Source organism: Schistocerca americana, chromosome 1, assembly GCF_021461395.2.
Source record: "Schistocerca americana isolate TAMUIC-IGC-003095 chromosome 1, iqSchAmer2.1, whole genome shotgun sequence".
Lineage (NCBI taxonomy): Eukaryota > Metazoa > Arthropoda > Insecta > Orthoptera > Acrididae > Schistocerca > Schistocerca americana.
In genome coordinates, this window is record NC_060119.1 from 1,089,245,702 (window position 1) to 1,089,267,265 (window position 21,564).

General features: G+C 40.4%; 1 protein-coding gene across 1 annotated transcript; it reads right to left on the minus strand.

Moving 5' to 3' along the window:
* Window positions 1-234: 234 nt before the first annotated feature.
* On the minus strand, window positions 235-21,559 carry LOC124617906 (glycine-rich protein 2-like). Its single transcript, XM_047145302.1, has 4 exons — window positions 21,404-21,559; window positions 8,286-8,384; window positions 2,962-3,151; window positions 235-334 (listed from the first exon to the last, which is right to left on the minus strand). The coding sequence occupies exons 1-4, from the start codon at window positions 21,465-21,467 to the stop codon at window positions 319-321; spliced, it is 369 nt and encodes a 122-aa protein (XP_047001258.1). The 5' UTR covers window positions 21,468-21,559; the 3' UTR covers window positions 235-318.
* Window positions 21,560-21,564: the final 5 nt, after the last annotated feature.

Genomic DNA, 21,564 nt, shown 5'->3' on the forward strand with positions numbered 1-21,564 from the left:
TCATTCTACCACCCTCATCTCCTTATCGGTCATATATCGGCAATTCATTATCTTATTGAATGGCGTACATGAATAGTTCTCGTTAAGTTTCGCAACATTGAACCAATTGCATCCACACTGGTTCACCACTCAGAAGGCAATCTTGTTAAGGTCGGTTAAAATATGTGTCTTTAGCGAGATTAAGTTTTTACTAGGTTCCAGTGTCAGGGTAGAGTGATGCACATTGATAGACTCTTTAAGTGTAAGTAAGCACTTTATTTCATCCAAGTTACAATGTAACTAATAAGTAGCACAGGCTAACGATCACGTCTGGTCTTCTCATTTTCCGTGACCACTGAAACAAAGAAAGGGAACACATATTACAAAAATTCTTCGGCATTTGTACAGTCAGATAAGTCCATTTGTGTAGAATGTAGACAAACTTTTTCATTTCACTACCAAATTTTATGGGTTAGATTACTTTACTTTTTCATTCATTTTTTTGTGAATAATTCCTACAGTGCATCGTCGAGAACATAGTCTGATTGAATCATTTGTTATGCTTATAAGATTGCGTACTACTGTAGCAGCAATGAAAGTGCGTGATTGAATTTTCGACCGCTACCGTGAGTCCACACATCAAACAGAAATTTATAAGCCGGGAGCTTTTGTATTATAATATTCTGAATATTAAATATTGCACTGTTTTACGCATACTGATCTCAATGTATCTATAATAAATATCGCTTACTGTTTATCTGTGTACTTTAATATCACACGTTTAGGATTATAATTTAATTTGCGTGGTAGTTGCAGAAACTTAGCATTTTAGCAAAGCAAACTACTTTGTAAGCCTTATCCAATCAACGTGGATGAAAGGAGCAAACGTCAGGTTTGAGTGTATTGCTATCAAGCTTTACCTCTACAAAGCTGTATAAAACAAACATGTAAATACACAAACACAGAATAAATGATTTATATTTCTTATCAAATGATCAGAGCTTCAGTAATTTTCAGATACTATGTCCATTCACACTAATTTATCAGTCACAATCGCGTTTTATTATTTCAACTACTACTACTGGTTTCGATAGTTACGGTTATCGTTAGGTAGCCCGTCTGCACCATAAATATACCGTGATCAGTCCCAAGTCACCTCACACGCAAAACACCAAATACCCAAACTGCTGCTAGTCATGAAAAATAGGAACGTGACTGATACTTGAATGTAAATATATTTAAAATGACAGCCTGCTTGCACCAATCACCACTGTTCTTGAATATGTTACGTTAAGCTTTGATGGCTCCTCAGTGACATTAACTTATAAGTAGAATACAATAGAGGAAATCAAAATAAAGGCAGGTTCCTATGAAACTGATATACAGTGTCTGAGGTATACAGGTACAGAATTTACTATGAAGGTAGTAGATATATATAATAAATAAACAATCATGACGGAATTACACAGTTTCTTTCATAATGCGAGTTATAAAGTAATGCATTTGCATTTTCTCGATGGAAATTTGTATAAAGTCACTCACTGTCCTGTTGTGTTATTGCATTGTTAGTACTTCATCCAACCCCCCTTCTGCCTAATTTGTTAAGCTTTGTAGTTCTTGCAGTGAAACTGTCTCCCACTCTACTCGTATTGTTCTTCTGAGCTCACACACGGCCTCAAATTGCCTTATATTGCGATAAACACGCTTTGTAAGTATTTCCCAAACGTTTACCACGGGGTTGAAACCCAGGCTATGTGCAGGCCAGTTAAAGATGTCGATATTATCATCTTCAAACCACTTTTTTGCTGTGTAGAAACCTACACGGATGCATAATCTTGTTGAAACATTAGATTTTCGTCCGGTAGGTCCTCATACATTCTAAGCCTTTCTGTCTCTAACACCTCGTTGTACATATTAGAGTTCATTCTAGTGTTCGTCCAAGCAATGCGTGATTTACCCTTAGTGTAAAGTGCTGCGCAAACCATAACACTTCCACCACCAAAACTTCTGCTCATTTTTACCTGCTCCTCTGTCCTCCGGTCAAGTAAATCGTATTGAAATCCATCCGAATCATCTAAATTAAACTTCTTCTCTTCACTGAAGAGAAAGTTTCTGCAGTCGTTTCTTGAAAGTAAGGTGTTTTCATTTGATGAAATTTGTAGTAAACGTGTGGCAGTTGCTGACAATTACAAATAAGAAACAAGTTGAGGAGAAAAACTTTTGGTGACCGTTACTTTGCACAAACGTAACAGTCTCGTTGCCTGAGATAATTTTTTACTTTGCCCATATTTTCCATTCTGTCCATATCCTGCACCGAATCTAGCGAATTTATAAATCACTTTACTTGAACGGTTCAACGTCTTGGCGATATGACGATTAGGAAGTCCCGTATCCACTTAAGCACCGATTTTTGCGCTTTCATCACATGATCACAATGTCACACTCATGGTTTCAGTACACAGCACGCACTGTCACTAATGGTGCCTGTCTCCTATCTGTAGGAAACACACACACCCACACACCCACCCACACACCCACACACACACACACACACACACACACACACACATACACACTAACACCGCACAGAGCCAACTGCCTTTACGCCGAGTTCCACCCTCTACCACATGAATTGTTGATATCTTGCTATACACTGTACTACTGACATCAAATGCGATACCATTTGACTGCATTTGTCAGTATACTGGATTTCGTACTACTCCATATACACTGCGTGCAGTTATTTCAACCAACAATACTAATTTTTCTACAAATATCAATGCCTTTATACTGACCTCTAATGCTGCATGTGAATGTATGAGTAACTGGCCTTTTACAGGAGTCAGAGAAATTTCAGTGGAGAACAGATAAAACCAGTCTGAATAAACGTCGCGGTAAATACGGTGTCCACTATGTGAGTGGGTTTTGTTTGATACGTCCATATCGGCTGTAGGTGTAGGAATTCAGGCGGCTGATACTCACTACTTGCCGCCGCCGCCGCCCCCAAAGCTGCCGCTGGAGCTGGAACTGGAGGCCTGGGAGCTGCTTTTGGAGAAGCTGCCGCTGCCGCCGCCGCCGCCGCGACCGCCGCCGCCTCCGTGGCCGCCACCGCCGCCTCCGCACGTGTTGCAGCCGCCGCCGCCTCCGCGCTTCACACGTGCTGCTGCTTCACCTGCGGGGACAACACAGACGTCATTACCGCCTCTTACTAAGCACTTATAGCTGTGCTCTATACGTAGATGCTAAATTCCAGCAGAAAGTTACTTTTAACATTATATTGTGTGTTTTGCCTTGGTCCTCGTGACTCTACCGTCATCTTACCAGTGAACTGAACTCATCGAACTATGAGAGGAATGGTGACATGAGTAATGCGAAGCGCTTTACATGACGTTCTTCCCATACACAACGCGCTGGCGAAGGAAGAGAAACAAGTGACAAAAAAGTCCAAGATCGGCTATGAAGCAAATCTGAAACGTTTGGGATTATTTCACAATAATCCATACCGCCACCGAGGCATAATATGGCATTTCTCGGCATAAATTTGTATGTATGATTTACTACTCTGTCATAGTCATTCCCAGGAAAATAACCTTTGTTGTGGGGACCTTTGTTGTGTGGACTAAAGAGACAGCATACCTAGTGTTACCACATCGAACTGTACACATATTCTCTACTCTAACGTGGAAGAGTTCACTCTTTGAAATCAGCTCCATTTTAGTGTGCAGTTCCTTTTCAGCCAAACACCGGACTAGTTTTGTAAAACTTCATTCTAGATGACCATCAGCTGTTTATTATTTTTTCTGTGTTCAGTGCTACCGGTTTCGACCAGTAGACCATTATCAAGCCGAAACTTTGCAAAACGTCGGCTTCATAATGGTCTGCTGATCGAAACCGGTAGCAGAGGGCATAAAAATAAAAAGCTAATGATCACATACAATGGAGTTTCCCACTCATTTGACAGCTATCAAGCCCCATCTCATCACAAATCTAAACCGGATTAGTTCTTAGACAGAGAGCGTGTGTCCCCAATTGCGAATAAATGAGAAGGAATTTCCAGTTCTAGCAACTGCCTTACAGACGAGGGAGATCTCCCGAAAACCTTGGCCGAAAATACTGGACTGGAACTACGTTTAACTTATTCCTGAGCCAATACTATCCATTTACTCCAGACAGAAATCCAAAATTTGTGCATTTGTGTCTTTTATTTAGTATTTCCGTTAACTGTTTTGGAGGTTATAGTTCATTGTTCAGTTTGTAACGTTCGTTCTCGATTAGAGTTATGCAATTTAGTATCGAAATAATTCCTTGCCCATATCCTAGGTTTTCTACCATTCATGGAACGATGTTTCGCCTACAGTAACATTTATGAATATCTTGAAACAGTTCGTAAACGGTTAGGTACTCATTTTTAAGCACGATCTAATGTTTTAAGCAGAAACCAGTATACCTATACTTAAACGTGCAAAGAGTAAATTAGACAATGATACTTAGACCTGGAATCCAAATGTGTGAGGGAAATCGTTTTGACAAAATTAGATTCTACATAATTAGTAAATGAAAAAAAACTAATCCAGAGAGAAAAAGCTTCGGTGGTAATTCTGTACAGATTAAGATTCAGATTCAGATTCGATGGTTTCGAGTTTGACTTTTGTGCCATTCAAATTTTTTCTCCAATTCAGGTTCAAATGAATGTTAACCACAACGTACTTACGATCCAAATAAAATTTAACTGTGTCTAAAGCGGTTCTCTCTCCACTACGTATTCTTTTTTCGTGTTGGATGTTTTTCGTGTAGAAAAGGATATACTTAGCTGAATGTTCATACTGTGCCCTGTCCTCTGAATTTCGCTAGGTTGCTTGTGTGGGGCTGTAGTACTGCAGGGTTCTAAAAGTGCTGAGAGACGAGGTACACCAAATGTTTGTCCATTATAATCAGCACTAACTTATTTTCACGCTATGGTTGTTAATTATTAACAGTTGTATATTGTCATCATCACTTTACACATCATCTACCACTTTCCTAGGGCCTTGGTCTTTCGTCTTGACTGAATAAAACATGGCGGAGTGTTGTTGTACTTGTTTCATAATCATGGCGTTGTATCCTCTATTGTATTCTGTTTCTGTGAGCTTTGTCGAGTGTAGTTGGTCTTGACATTGGTGTTCAGTTCTGTGTCGCATGGGCTCCATATCGAGGTTAACGGTCAGCCTAAAGCTATATGTAACGTGGTAAACGAGAGCCGCTACCTGTAGAAGCTACCTTGGTCCATATCCCTCATCCGAGAGTATTTTTCTCTTATCGCACACTGACTTATGGTCAGTCTATTTGTGTAACTAACTTAACCTTCAGGAATGTTGCCTTCTAAGACATGAAGAGTGAGGAGATCTTGTTGAATTCCTCAGACCGAGTAACGGATGTCGCTATGGTTCATCTCCTAACCTGACTGTAGTCTTTACGAGTCGTGTGACGGAGATTTTCGTTCCTTGTAACTAATATGTATCAATTTAACAATATTAATGGTTTTCATAAATTACCTTTGCTTTAATTTTTATTTATTTAATGTTTTATTATCTACTTTTATTAATTCCACACGTGAAATGTGTATATTTCAAATTGATTAGCAAATGTATTCTTGTGTTGTACTTTTACATACGTTCATAGTGAAAATTCATTCTGTAAACAATTCTCCGGGTTAAAAGCCGTGTCTCCACAAAAGCCTTTCTTCCAGGAGTGATCAAGTTTTTTTCAGCCCCCGAGAACTAAGTTAGTACTAAGGCAGTGTTAAGTGTTGTTGATTCTAGAAGGCTTCTGTTCACGAGCCCGAATTTTGCTCCAACACTGAAAACATCACCTGTCAATTTAAATTCCTGAATCTGAAAAGAGTAACGAGCTGATCATTTGACTGATACATTAAATGACGGGAAAGAGCGATAGTCAAAGTGCTATATCTGAGACCGCTTGTTTACAAAATCTTTTTATAGTGCAGTCTGATTTTACCATGTCAGTACAATGCACTGAAAAAGAAATGAAGACTAGGTCACAACGTCAAAAACCCTTGATTCGCGCCATCAGTGACAGAGAAGAATTGTAAAAAAAAAAAAAAAAAAATGCAATTATTGCGACAGTCGAAGGGACGCCACGTCGTTGATCAGGAACAATAAAGGCTTGTGAACAGAAGAATCGTGAAGATATTTAAGATATTTATATGGAAAATACGGGGAATGTTACTCTACAACAATGAAGCCAGTGGGAAATTTTGTCAGAAATTTATGGCTGCTCACAACAGCAACAGCACGTTATATGGGCAATAGCAGACGGCCGAACTACAAATATTATTATCCCCTTTAGCAACAAACAAAATTCGTTTCCATTGTAAGGTTTTGCCTCACAATTTGCTAGTGAAATAAATTATTTCCTACGTGAGATTTCGCGTTTCGCGTGCTTTAGTTACCATAGGTATTTCGTTGTTTACTATATGACTTAACTGCCAGGAAGAAACTCTCGTAAAATACAAGTAAGAACTACTGAAGAGCAGTATTTCACTTGCTTAGCCATAACCACGTCCCATTAATCAAAGAAACTAAAGAAATCCAACAACAAGTTAGTAATATGTCGTTCTGTCAATCATTTTGAGAAGAATTCATTGCCTAGTTTCAACCACTCCACAGCAAACGCTGACGGAAAAAAAATCGCAGCATCAATGTAATGTAGAGTAGTGAAATTTTTTGAATACATTCGTTTAAGTAACGTATTGAAATGGTTAACATTCCTAGATCACAAGTTAACGTACGCGCGAGGCAAGCCACTGCAAATGCGAACTGCTGGTACATTAATAACTTTTTTAAATACCAGAATGTTGAGTACAAGCATGCAAACATGCAGGTTCCGGATGTCAGTTGAGGAATGGAGTGCCACAGCTATTACACTTAGTCGATCAATACAATGACGGTTAATGCTGTTTGTGGTTGACGATGGAGTTGCCGTCCGTTGACGTACCGTATGAGCTTGATTGGAGACACATCTGGTGTTCAATGAGGCCAAGCCATCATGTGAACACTCTGTAGAGCATGTTGGATTAGAACAGGGTGATGTGGGCGAGCGTTATCCTGTTGGAAAACACACCGGGAAGCTGATGATGAATGGCAGAAAAACAGGTCGAATCACCAGACTGACGTACAAATTTGCAGTCAGGGTGAGTGAGATAACCACGAGAGAGCTCTTGCTGTCATACGAAATCGCACGCCAGGCCGTATCTCCAGGTGTAGGTCCAGTGCGTCTAGCAAGCAGACAGGCTGGTTGCAGGCCAGCTGACCTCTTCCTAACCAGCGCATGATCATCACTGTCACCGAGGCAGGAGCGAATTTCACCAGAAAACACAATAGATCTCCACACTGCCCTCCAATGAGATCTGGCGATGGTTTGGGGTCAGTGGAACAACGCTAAGGGCGTCTGACTCGGAACTGTCCTTGAAGTAACCAATTTTTAACTGTTATTTGTGTCTCTGCGGTGTCACCTGGTGTTCAGATGGCTGCTGCAGAGGCAGTGCGATGCGCCAGAGCCATATGCCGAACCCGGTGGTCTTCCCTCTCAGTAGCGCTACATGGCCGTCTGGAGACCAGTCTTTTTACGACCAAACATTGTCTTGACCATGGTGCCAACAATCATGTACAGCTGCTAGATTTCTGCCAAGTCGTTCCACAACATGAAAAAAGGAACATATGGCTTCTCGTCGCTCTATTACACGACCTAGTTCGAACTCAGTGAGATATTGATAATGACGTTCTTTGTTACCTTAAAGGCATTCTTGACTAATATCAACTCATTACGTCCAATCTCAAAGGTAACCAACGATCACGGCGGTTACAGCATTCGCAGTAAGGGGGGAACTTTGAACAGACATCATCTTTGAGATGAAGAAACATGCCTACCAAATTTCGTTAATGTGGCATAACTCCTTGGCGTTGTGGTTTTCTTTTCCGTCAGCGTATATCCAGAAAATATTGCTACAGTCGGTTTATTGTGCTGTTACGTTGAAACAAGATTTATATAAGAGGAATTAGGGAGATTTATAGAAATTTACGAGACGAAATTTTGACTAGCTAATGCAGTAACTTTAATGTATTTTTCTCCCATGAAGTAATGACAGCAATGAAAAGGGCATAGGATGATATTGTGTAAAATATGTGTTCCCACCAATACCTGTTTCCAAGCTGTGAGTGTAGAGATTAGGAATACAGTATAAGTAGCTGTAAAAGTGAGTGTAATCTAGAGAGAGTGTGCTCGTACTTATAGTTAGCTTTTCAGCTTACCTTCGGCAGGCTGAGGAGCAGCTGGGACTTCTTCAGAGGGCACCTTCTCTTCGTGAATCTTGACCGCTTCTTCATTGGCGTCTGGCGTCGGTGCAGCATCTAGAAGACATGCAGCGGTTGTCACATGTTACATAGTTTGGAGGAGTATTGAACTAACGACTGTGGTTCTAGGAACTGCGAGAAAGGGAGATGCTGTTCACAGTATGAGGGTCCTATTGAGGAAGTCTGACACCGATACGGCTCAGTTTCTTTTGCCAGCAGGGAAATATTGTGATACGATCACTGTTCCTAACCTGTGAAGAACCAAATGCTGTAATTCACTTAAGAGTTTAAATACAGTTCGTTTCCCCCGTGAGCAGACTTTTATCGTTTATACTCCCTTCAGTATGTACACTGCTAAACAACTATTAATTAGTTGCTCACGTGCAAACAAATCACAGTCACTCAGTCATTCAAACTAACGATACTGGCGAGCGCATATACACAACACAATCACACACACAAATAAACAAGCGGATGAGTGGTCACCCCATCCCGTAAGACCTTATTAAATTACTTTTTTTTACTAGCCTTATGGGTCTCAGAATATGTGTATTTACATTACGGTGACAATTTCCTCGTCTTTAATGTATTTCGTCATTTTGGTGTGATGACCGAGGAAATTTATTCCATTTCATGAGACGTACGTTAAGCAAAAGAGTAATCAAAGTGCTAATGTTCATGACAGGTCATTAAGCATAAAAAGTTGATTCATTTTGATTTAATAAATTAAATTGGTATCCAAAAAGTCTTAACTAATGCATATTTTTGTTTCATTACTTTGATTACCGCAGGTTATCTTCTTTTTGTGCTTTTGTCCTGCCTCGACGAAGGATCGGCATGATTATGAACCCATTTGGCGTGGTTAATTTAAGAGGTTGCCGGTTGTACCTTCTTTCGCCACCCCATTACCACCTGGGACGGAATATGTGTACCCCAACTGACTGCGGGTAGTGTTACTCATGTGAAAGTGAGAGTAAATGCTCTAAGTGTTTGCAAATCAGGGAACTGAGGTGGAACTTACAGGGAGAGGCCACACCGTTGGGATCACGTATTTACTTCAAACTTTGTACACATTTAATAGGTCATTAAAACAACACAATGTGCCAATAGTAAGATGCACTACGCTGGCAATTCCGAGAAAATTGCAAGAAAAGTTTTACGAGTCTGTTACGTAACTGATGTATCTGTGGGAAGGTGACAGACCTTTGAGTTCATGGTGGTAAGGTGGTTAGCGTTCGAGCTTCGTAAGACACACGTGTGCCAGACGACGGTTCGACTTCCACTCATACCTTCAATTTTGTGGTACAACTGTAAATTCTGTGATATTCAAAAATGCTGCCCCTACACTATTCGATCGTGCTACGTCATCAACGTCTCACCGCTGCGCAGGCTAATTACTAAATGGAACCAGCCTTCGTGTCTACACCCCGAAGAGTCGACGTGCAGAGTAGTTCCGAGTTCCTTAGCACACTGCGTGGTTAGGGGATTTTGCAAATCATTGCAGACATATATTTTCAGGAAAACCCCATGCGTTTCTTCATTTACTTGTCGATAGGTATAAATTGTTTGTTGTAAAAATTAAATTTAATTAAAAATAGTAAGTAAAATAGTAAATAACACGAAATTCACTAAAACTTTATCCTAATAAACGTGGTTTTTCAGTTATATTACCTCTCAAATGTCATACAAATTAAATAATATGGCCAGTGACGAAAAATATACAGATTAAAAGTTCTAGCGAGAGTCGAACCGTCGCCTCATACACCTGCGTCTTACTTAGCTCGAAAGCTAACCACTTGCCCACCATGAATTGTGCCATCCAGTACCTACGCCGGATACATTCATTGTATAATAAAAGCGTAAAACTGCTCTTACGATTTTCTCGGAATTGCCATATTAATGCACGGTACTACTAGCTCAGTGTTTTAATGGCCTACTGAAAGTGTACAAAGTTCGAAGTAAACGTGTGATCCCAACATCGTGGGCTCTCATTGCAGGTACAAGCTCGATATTCACCTAGTGCGGCGCCTCTCACGCACGGAAAATCGCGCGCGAGCAAAGCGAGATGCAGAGAGTGTTTGCACGGTGCGTCGTTCCAACTCGGCTTAATTCGCCTCAACTTGAATTGTTTGGTGAAGCCGCCTTAGTGCACTACCAATTGCGTTGATATACGGATTATTGAACACTGAAACAAGTAAGTGCACGACTGTTACTAGAATAATGAAACAACCTGCTCCGAAAAAAGCAAAGATTTCCGAAAGTACATTTAAACCGCAGTAGGAAGTTTCTTGTGTTTTTATAGCAGTGACGTTATCGTAGCCAGCCGTCTAATCTACAGTACGGTACTTACGTGTGTAAGGAAACAGCCTGTTGAAAGACACAGCAGAAAATTGCTTTCAGTAAAGTAGAGTGACATCGTAGGTGACGCCAGAGAGGAAGAATTAAGGTAGTTGCATAGTCTTGCAGCAGAGAATTACGTATCCGCAAATGAGTTTTGTTCAGCACATTTATTTTAGTCGAATCAAAGATCCTTCGAAAAGAACTGAAGTCTGTTTACATTCCTCTCAAATTTGTATTCATTTGCGTTTTCGCTTGCTTTATAAGTAATTTAGGGCGAAGAAGATGAAGGGTACTGAGGAAGGATTCTTTGAGCTAGTTATAAAGTTGCTCAACGTTTAGCGAGAGATGGGACGCCGTTTAAGGAAGGGCATTTAATAAAGTATATTTTACTGGACTCCCACTATAGCTCCAGAATACAGCAGAATATCTTTTTCTACGATGACATGTCCTGCGAAGCAGTGGTATCTCCGGCAATTTGCACGAACAATTGGCAGCCAAAATTGAAAACCTCATAGCGTACTCCATCGTACTTGGTGAGCGCAGGGTATTAGCGACGCGATTTAGCCATTTTTTTCGCGTGGCGTGAACGATGACCTACATGTGGCGGAAGAGCTACTGATATTATTTCAGTGTAGGGCGCTGGTGCAGGGTCGAATATTGTACAAGCGATCGAAATGACAGCTGAAGTAATAGGACTCACTTGGGAAAAGCTGTTTTCCGTAACCAAAGACGTGGCGCCAGCAAACCGTGGTCAAATAAAAGGGTTTAAAGGCCCACTATGGTAAAAGCTTAAAACGCCGAATTTACCTTCCGTGCATTGTTTTGCACTCCAAGAGGCTATTTGCGCAAACGTTATCGGTGTTCTAGATGTGATGAATGTAGTTGTGCCTATCGTGAACTGTATTCGTCGTATGCGCTCATTCGTCGTCATTTCAAAGAATTTTTGGTTTTATTTGAAGAGAAGTATTCAGATATCCTTTACTATGCAGAGGTACGCTGATTGACCAAAGTAAAGGTGATTCCTAGAATCATTCGCCGTGGCTCAGTTTTTGGAGGACAAAGGACTTCCGAAGTCACTTTTGCCTGACACTGAACTAGGATTCTTAGGAGACATTAAGGCTGTCCTAAATGATTTGTCTCAGAAACTCCAAAAGGAAAATAACCCCATCAACAATATGGCCGCAAAAAGAAAAGCTTTCCAAGGAAACACCACCTCATAGAAAACCGTAACAATTTCCTGAGCTAGGTAAGCGATATTCAACTTTTATCTTTAATAATGCACCCTGATTTTTAAAACAGTTTTATTCAAAACGGTACAATGGTTTTATTTGACAGCATCTTTACGGGAAGGAGCGCGATTTGTAAAATATGTCCAGGTGCTAACATTCCTTTGAAAATGAGTTTAGCGAGCCATTCCAGTTAACATACCCAATATTTATTACTTCAAAGGAACTTTATACATTACTTTCACTTATTAACATTTGGTTTTGTTTCCGTTACAAGAAATTACTAACTTGCAACCGATAGTTAATGCGTTTCTAAAGCCCTTTTCGATAACAGTTTAAAGTGTGCCTCCCGATTTACGTCTTGAATTATTCTATTTGCAAACCGATGGTCACCAAAAGCATTTCATTTACATCACCAAATGTTTTCTCGAATTCTATCATTATGTGTCAGAGGAAGAATTTCCAAAGATGCACAGACAAGCAGCGAGGATTATTCCTATGTATTGTTCCCCATGTGTATGTGGAAGGATTTTTCTGTTTGTCTTATACAAAAACTAGATTGCGTGCAAGTATTTCTGATTGAAATTTAATAAATGCTGTAAGAATTTCTATCAGCCGATCTCTTGTTCCAGATCTTTGTTGCGTAACTGCGAATAAAGAAAAGGAGAAAATGGAGGAGATAATTTTCTGTTCTAAACAAATTTAAAATTATTATTATTATTGAAATCTTTTTTGCACCGGTTATCTTGTCCCATCAAACTAAGCTGTCTAGCATTTGGCAATGACGAAGAAACCGGTGGAGAAGTTTTGGAGAAGGTTGAGAAGGCGGAGCAGGGAAGACAAGCATAAGGAAAGAAAGAGACAGCGTCATTGAGCAAAGTCGAGGAGTGTGGGTTTACAGTGTCGTCAATACAACGAAGCCACCTTCTGCATTCTGAACTGCGCGATGCACTGGAGCAAACACCCTGTGAAGCCCTGACCTAGCTGGAAACCGGCTAAGAACATCTAGGCTGGCCAACAGACCGACTTTGTCGTTAATCCATCGAGCAGATTCAGTCCGGGGCCAGTGCGCCTCCCCGTGCCGGAGGCGCACGGTTATTCGGTAGGGTCAGTGACCGATGCGGGTATCCGTACAGTAATGATTCTTATATTTCTACATTACGTTAATTCTCTGGAAAGTGAAAGGCCCACAAAAGTTCCGCGCATGACAGATACAAAACTTTCGTCCTATCTTCTTTTAACGAATGGTACAATGGAAAGATATATTACAGTCACCATCGTAGATATCTTATTTTAGAATCACAGTACAAAATGAAGATTAACAGAATAAGAAATATTAGGCAGAACAAAGATATCAATCACGAACAAATACACTCCTGGAAATTGAAAAAAGAACACATTGACACTGGTGTGTCAGACCCACCATACTTGCTCCGAACACTACGAGAGGGCTGTACAAGCAATGATCACACGCACGGCACAGCGGACACACCAGGAACCGCGGTGTTGGCCGTCGAATGGCACTAGCTGCGCAGCATTTGTGCACCGCCGCCGTCAGTGTCAGCCAGTTTGCCGTGGCATACGGAGCTCCATCGCAGTCTTCAACACTGGTAGCATGCCGCGACAGCGTGGACGTGAACCGTATGTGCAGTTGACGGACTTTGAGCGAGGGCGTATAGTGGGCATGCGGGAGGCCGGGTGGACGTACCGCCGAATTGCTCAACACGTGGGGCGTGAGGTCTCCACAGTACATCGATGTTGTCGCCAGTGGTCGGCGGAAGGTGCACGTGCCCGTCGACCTGAGACCGGACCGCAGCGACGCACGGATGCACGCCAAGACCGTAGGATCCTACGCAGTGCCGTAGGGGACCGCACCGCCACTTCCCAGCAAATTAGGGACATTGTTGCTCCTGGGGTATCGGCGAGGACCATTCGCAACCGTCTCCATGAAGCTGGGCTACGGTCCCGCACACCGTTAGGCCGTCTTCCGGTCACGCCCCAACATCGTGCAGCCCGCCTCCAGTGGTGTCGCGACAGGCGTGAATGGAGGGACGAATGGAGACGTGTCGTCTTCAGCGATGAGAGTCGCTTCTGCCTTGGTGCCAATGATGGTCGTATGCGTGTTTGGCGCCGTGCAGGTGGGCGCCACAATCAGGACTGCATACGACCGAGGCACACAGGGCCAACACCCGGCATCATGGTGTGGGGAGCGATCTCCTACACTGGCCGTACACCACTGGTGATCGTCGAGGGGACACTGAATAGTGCACGGTACATCCAAACCGTCATCGAACCCATCGTTCTACGATTCCCAGACCGGCAAGGGAACTTGCTGTTCCAACAGGACAATGCACGTCCGCATGTATCCCGTGCCACCCAACGTGCTCTAGAAGGTGTAAGTCAACTACCCTGGCCAGCAAGATCTCCGGATCTGTTCCCCATTGAGCATGTTTGGGACTGGATGAAGCGTCGTCTCACGCGGTCTGCACGTCCAGCACGAACGCTGGTCCAACTGAGGCGCCAGGTGGAAATGGCATGGCAAGCCGTTCCACAGGACTACATCCAGCATCTCTACGATCGTCTCCATGGGAGAATAGCAGCCTGCATTGCTGCGAAACGTGGATATACACTGTACTAGTGCCGACATTGTGCATGCTCTGTTGCCTGTGTCTATGTGCCTGTGGTTCTGTCAGTGTGATCATGTGATGTATCTGACCCCAGGAATGTGTCAATAAAGTTTCCCCTTCCTGGGACAATGAATTCACGGTGTTCTTATTTCAATTTCCAGGAGTGTACTACATTAATATCTATCTTAGACTTCATACATTTAATCAGAGATGTAGAACTGTTTTTAATCGCCTTGTCTCCAGTTTCCTTTCTTGCTCACGTATAAAAGCTCCGTCGACATTACTGAAGAAAGGGCTACATGAGACTCTCGTGCAATCTCATGGTCAGTTATCACTCAACACATGGCACTGCCAACTGACAGATCTCTTTAAGAAGTACAACTTTGCATTTAATGTGATGACATTGCAGTAGTGCCTGACTGGTGCAGCGGCGAATGCTAATTTTAATTATTTCAGTGATCAGTTCGTGCTCTTCAGGCTCTCTGTATCATCGCTTCAGGGCAACACAACCAGTTTCCATTAGCCTTTCAAAAATTTAATAAAAACATAAGTGATTTAAAACAGGTTGCTAAAGTAAAGATGAGTGGAGTTACAATAATGAGACAATATGGCATGATAAGTTCTCGGAAACAGAAATGCAAGTTGACTGCCCTAGTTAGGGCCATCGGAACAATCTGGAGGGAAATGATGGTATCCGTTCTACTGGAATAAAGCGTGCAGTCATTATCATGCACGGATATTATTTGGGATTTAGAAGATAAACCTTGAGTTCCCTTTGAACAATAGAGATATGATTTAGTTGTTTGACAGTGTGAGGGGGTTAATTTCAACGTTGGATGCCAGCTGTGAGGCGGTAGCTGTGTGACTGAATGAAACATAAACGGTTTTCCTCTGATGGCTGTGTTGTTTGTTCCATTGTAGTTGTGAAACACATTTTATTAGTAATTTCTTTACCATATGGCATATCTTTGTCATCATCAGTGTGCACTTATAGTTTTATGTCTGAAAATATTAAATGTTCAGTAACAAAGAGGTTTGGAAAATTATCCTAAATATTTTGTTCTTATTAGTGATAAATCCGTAACTATAAATATTCATTCATAAAATGTATTGCTTAACAGTCAATATTTTCACGAAAGCATGAAAAGTGAGAATCCACTCATAATGAAATAAATGTGCTTAGGCGCAGAAATTAAGAAGAATTCGTATTTGGAAGAACTGAGTCCTATAATCCCTCTGCAGCACACGTTTACTTTAACTCACTGTTAACCAAACTATGATTACGTGAAAATATTATTTACTCATTTGTTCAGAAAGCTCCTTATGTTTTGCGTTGTATTGTCCCTGTCAAAACGGTACAAATAATACACCATATTCTCCCACATGTACCACGCTATTTAGAGTTACATTTAGAGCAAGATGAAGCAAAAATCGTATATGCTTTTAGGTTGTATAACTCCTTGTGAAAGCCTCAACTAATGACATTTCCGGGAGTCTTTTGAACTTAACACACCTGAGGTCATTAATCTTATTCCACTACTGTGCAAAGTTACACCTTCTGAATTCAAGTAACTTTTTTTATTTTAATTAAGTAAGAAAAACAACTGCATCCTTCACACCAAATACGAAGGCTATTCGCTGTTTATACCAAAGACACATACTAGTGGTCTTAATTATTATGAGTAGTAGTGATACAGGGTACTATCCGCCACGCACCATAGGTGGCATGCGGAGTATGTACGTAGATGAAGATGTAGATGTCCGCACTAAGAAACACGTTGTGCACTAGCTTGCGAGGTGCCTACGTGAGTTCTGTCCGTAAAGAGCACGAGCGTAGTGTTAACGACTGTTGATTTGGTACGCAAGGAAACCTGAATGCAATTATTTACTGTTTATTTACTGTTCCTCGAACCCCTCTATGCAAATTCCGTACTGTTTCCCCATCGTTATCTCAGCAACACAACACAGATGGTTGGCGCTGTCCTAATACACTCTTATACGGAAGGACTGGGGCTCCTAACATAATGTAGCTATCCAGAGTTATGTTTTTCGTCGTTTCCCTAAATCGATTAAGATTAACGGCGGGATGATTCATTTAAGAAGGACAGAACCGGTTGCCTTTTCCTTTCTTCCCTACTTAGAACTTGGCACTGTCTCTAATGACGTCGTCGGCGACGGAGAGCTAAACTAATCTTCTCTCCCACCTTAAATAATTAGCGAAACAAGACACACGAATTTCCCTCTCATTGTCGGAAAACGTGAGTTTGGGGATAAGAAGTAAATGTTAAATCCGTGGGGACAAAGCTCTATGCGGACAGTAGCTCAAGGAAAGGAAACAAGTAGTGACATTGGTAGTTACTGGTTTTTACCAGGGCCTGAAATCTTATGGTGAATCCTGAGTAAACAGAATTCACCATGCATCAAGTAAATCAGGTTCTGATACTTAAACTTGGAATCCAAATATGTGTATGATGGACATAATTTTGACAAAATTATCATCTACATAACGAAATGGTTAGTTCTCAACAGAATATGAATTAAAATTCGCCATCCCTCAAGAAAGCATAATAGGACCACTTTTAATCTGGATAAGTATAAATAATTACTCATACGATGTTTAGCACGCATATTTTAGATGAAAGCATTATGTACAAGAAAGTTTCAGCTTCGAGAATTTCTACCAACAATTCTACACCCCGCTGTACATAAGAAAAAACTGAAGCATTTCTTTCACTCACCATGTCCTTTTAAAAATCAACATGTGTAGGCGTTTCTCTCAGTCGAACAATAAAGCAAAACACTCACTTCTTCTGTGAGTTAGCATGATCTCTCCTTTTGTTTCCCCATCAATCTCGTCATATTTTTTCTGTTCTCTTCTTTTTTTATGATGTACGACTTCATCCCGTTTCTCCCATTTTGGCATATTTTCTCTCACAAGCATTGCTACCATGACCCATGACCTAAATCTACCTGTTAATTATTTCTTTTATTCCACTTTTCACAAACAAACGTTAAGTTTGGTCCACTCTACTGTAGTTAATATTAAAATTACCAAATATGCAGCAAACAGACGCAAAATTATGTTTTATTTATTCGATTTGCAAAAGTGAATGAATAAAACATGATTTTGCGACTGGTTCTGCATATTTGGTAATTTTATGGTTTACGGTCGTTGCACGACTTGGGAACCACATGGAGCCCACCATTCAATAGTTAATATTGTTTTTAACATTCCTGTTATAACTACATACGATATTAACCATCAGTGATATTACAATAGTTGTATCATAACTAGTGTGAAGATTTAATACGAAGAAGTTCTGGCTAAATGTAATAGAAGAACGGCACGAATATTGTCAGTTTAAGAACGTCAACCAAAAATAAAACAAAGTAAATAACAAATACCAGAGAAATGCAAAATGAAACAGAACATCATTGCGGTTGCAATGAATAGCTCCTTGCACCAAATACGGAAGAATGGAACATAAAATACATAGATTCGATGTCTAGAAGAAACATTTCGAAAATGAATGGAGTGCAATGTATTAAATCAATTGTAGGAAAGGGAAATACAAAACGATTTGTTGTAAGGGGACTGAGAGGGAGTAGTTCAGTAGCAAAGGGTATAGCTTGAAATATGGCCTTATGGCCGATTATTTAGTACTGTTTGAGATCACCATATTGGTTTAAACGAAGAGACGAATAATCCTGAGCCACGTTGTTCATTTTTAAATGGCTAGTTCCAACAGCATGAGGGTAGGATCCTTGTATACGATGCCGTTTCGCGAAGTGCTATTTTCTAGGCTTAAAGAAGCAGTATTCGAGATCAATTTTGATTTTACTATTTCCATTGTGTATCATGTGGATTGTTCATTAAGTGAAGATAAGAGACAGTGTGATGCTTATGAAAGTATGTGGACAGTTTCTTTTGCGTTTCTCCATTGATGAGTGCAAAGTTAGGATATGATCAAATAATGTTTGCATGTACGCAGTTGCGTAAAAATATACTATATGGTGGGCAGCGGGAGAACTTTTAAAGAGTCTTAGAATATGGTTGAATAACATTACACGTACTAAATTTCGTGTTTATAGTACGGTTGGAAGGAACCTACGTTTTTTAATTACATGTTAATGAGAATATTAGATATGGATGTCCTTATACAGTTCAATAAAATGTAAATACTTCCGTGTTCGTGTTAATGATGTAAAGCTTGTGAATGTTATACGAGAATTGTGCTAAAACTGAAAGGCAAGGTGTCTGGACTCGGCTACGTAGCGTAATTACCGCCAAATGGAGCTCTCATACTAGCTCCGCCATTATATGCAGCAAGAAGATAGGAGAAAATATATTTTATCTTGTCCCTACTTTCAACGACCCAGATATACGGTCAGCTACGAGCCTTGTAAATGGAACCATACTATTTCAAATATGTGTGCGTTCTCAAGTGGAAATGAACGTATTTTCGGAAACAAGTAAACAGTCGAAAGGCTAGATATAAATACGCATCCTGGCGTTAGAGACCGAGTAATTGCGTCAGTATCTCGAACAACACAAGGGTTAAGGGGATTAACTATACAATAAATTTACATGTCCCTCTGCATACTATAATTTCCCGGCACTTCGTTTCGATATTCATAAGCAATAATTACAGGCAGGCCTAAGCTGCTAATACAGATTTATTAGCATTGTTCCCTCTTTACAACAAGTTTGTTTCACCTATAGCGCCGGTCTCAAGGAAACTTGTAGATGTTATTGTTGGTGAGTATACTTAATGGTTATAAAAGTTGTGTATGTAGTAAAGGTCAGTTTACATGCCTGTATATATTTTTATTTGGTAGGAATAGACACCCGTATTGCATCAGCAAGTAATCTTCCGATTGTCTATATGTTGCTAGATTGTCTTGTAAGCTGTATTTGTGCAGAAATTTTTTTTCGTGAAATATATTTGACTGTTTGAATGACAGTTTACTCTAGTTGATACTTAATTATCTCAGTGTCATTTTTGCAAGTTATTGATGTTAGTTGTGTGTCACTGATATTAGAGTATTTTAATGATTTGAATCTGTGAGTACCTTTTGTTTTCGTTTCCTGCGTGTTTCCTCATGCGTTCTCGTTTTCCAAAATTTCTGTGAGATTTTCTAGGTAATTTTTGACTTTAAGATCTACTTGTAACAATATCGTTTGGGTGATTTTTGTGTGCATATATACGCCTGATTCTTCCAATCTATTAATAGCGTGTCCTTTTGTTATTTTGTGTAGCATTTGTAACGCATTTTCGATATGTTCTGCTTTGTGGTTTCGGTTTTTGAGTTTAAGTAAAAGCTTGTTTGACCGCTGTTGTAATTTATTGCGTGTTCTTTGAGTCTAATGCTAAAATTCCGTCCCGTTTGAGCGATGTAGAATTCAGCGTAATCATTACACGAAATTTTTGTTTTTTCGTAGTTATATTCTTATGGTTCTTTAGTTTAATATTTGGAACAAATATCGAATAAAATAAACGAAACCTTAAATAAAGCACTCATAAAACGCGCATTCCGTATAAACAACAATCTAAAAATAAAAAATTCCATCTGCGAAATAGAAATCACTGATTTTGGCAACACAGGCATCTACAAAATTTTGTTTAACGACTGCGCTCAATTCTACATCGGTCAGATGGAACGGCATTTTAGCGTTAGCTTCAGAGAACATACAGTAAATTGCACAGCAATCAACAAAGTTTTTACCTACATCTCAAAAACCGAAACCACAAGGCACAACATATCGGAAATGCATTACTAGTGCTACACAACTGTGAACAGCTTGGAAGAATCAGAGCTGTATTCGCACAATGAAAGTCATTCAAATGATATTCTTAATGAACAAATCGATCTAAAACGTAAAAATTGTCTAGAAAATATTATAGACGAGTCGGATAAAAAAACACTAAGGAACGAAAAAGAATCTAATCGTAGGTACAAATCATAACAAAACTGTATTATCAATGAAACACAACTAATATCACTGACTACCTAATACTGCACTGTAATCATAATGCATGAACAAGAATAACTGTCATTCCAGCAGTTAAAAGCAACTCACGAAAAAAATTATATGCAAATAGAACTTACGTGAATATCTATCTACAAACAAACAGTCAAAAGTTTACTCATAGATACAATAGGCCGCATATTCCAACTATACGCAAGTATATATGTAAACTGTCCTTTGTATGCAGCTGTTGTAAACCCAAACATAAGTAGACTCACCAGCTGTATCATCATTTGGTTTACTTAGCCGGCTGGAGTGGCCAAGCGGTTCTAGGCGCTACAGTCTGGAACCGCGCGACCGCTACGGTCGCAGCTTCGAATCCTGCCTCGGGCATGGATGTGTGTGATGTCCTTAGGTTAGTTAGGTTTAAGTAGTTCTAAGTTCTAGGGACTGATGACCTCAGAAGTTAAATCCCATAGTGCTCAGAGCCATTTGAACCATTTTTTTTTTTTTTAGGTTTACTTATGAATGGCGCTATAGCCGAAACAAACTTGCAGTAAAGAAGGAACAACACCAAGAAAACTTTTTGCAGTTTACGTGGGATTATGCGTTATAAAATCTCATATTATGTCGTATTCTACTTGACAAAAATAAAACAGCCGGATATATACAACCTTGACGCAGGAAAATTAGTTCTTTGAACAAACTGATAGTGTCTCTTGACCAAAATAAGAGAAAGATGGTTGAAAAATATTCTCTCTGCTCTTTTGGCAAAATGGACATACCGGTCTTCCAAAAAGGCATAGACATAATCGGCTTGGTACGAAACACTAGACTATAGGCTTGTGCGGACGGATATCGTGTTACAGCTAGCAAGAATTCCTACAACAAACGTCGCAGTAGGGGCCTTACCCGTCCAGGAGAGGAGAAGGACGCAGAGCGTCGCTGCGAGAGCGATCTGTGTCAGGCACCTCATGTTGCGGACTGTCTGACCACGGCAGTAGGCGGCTTTTTATAGGGCGATCGCGGCGTGCTCCGTCACGCTGTCCAAGAGCACACGGGGTGTTTCCCCT

Excerpts from the sequence above, each read along its gene's own strand:
- LOC124617906 (XM_047145302.1), bottom strand. The coding sequence starts at position 21,467 with ATGAGGTGCCTGACACAGATCGCTCTCGCAGCGACGCTCTGCGTCCTT. Across the intron at positions 8,385-21,403 it reads CCTTCTCCTCTCCTGGACGG|ATGCTGCACCGACGCCAGAC; the intron begins GTAAGGCCCCTA and ends CATGTCTTCTAG. Across the intron at positions 3,152-8,285 it reads TGCTCCTCAGCCTGCCGAAG|GTGAAGCAGCAGCACGTGTG; the intron begins GTAAGCTGAAAA and ends TTGTCCCCGCAG.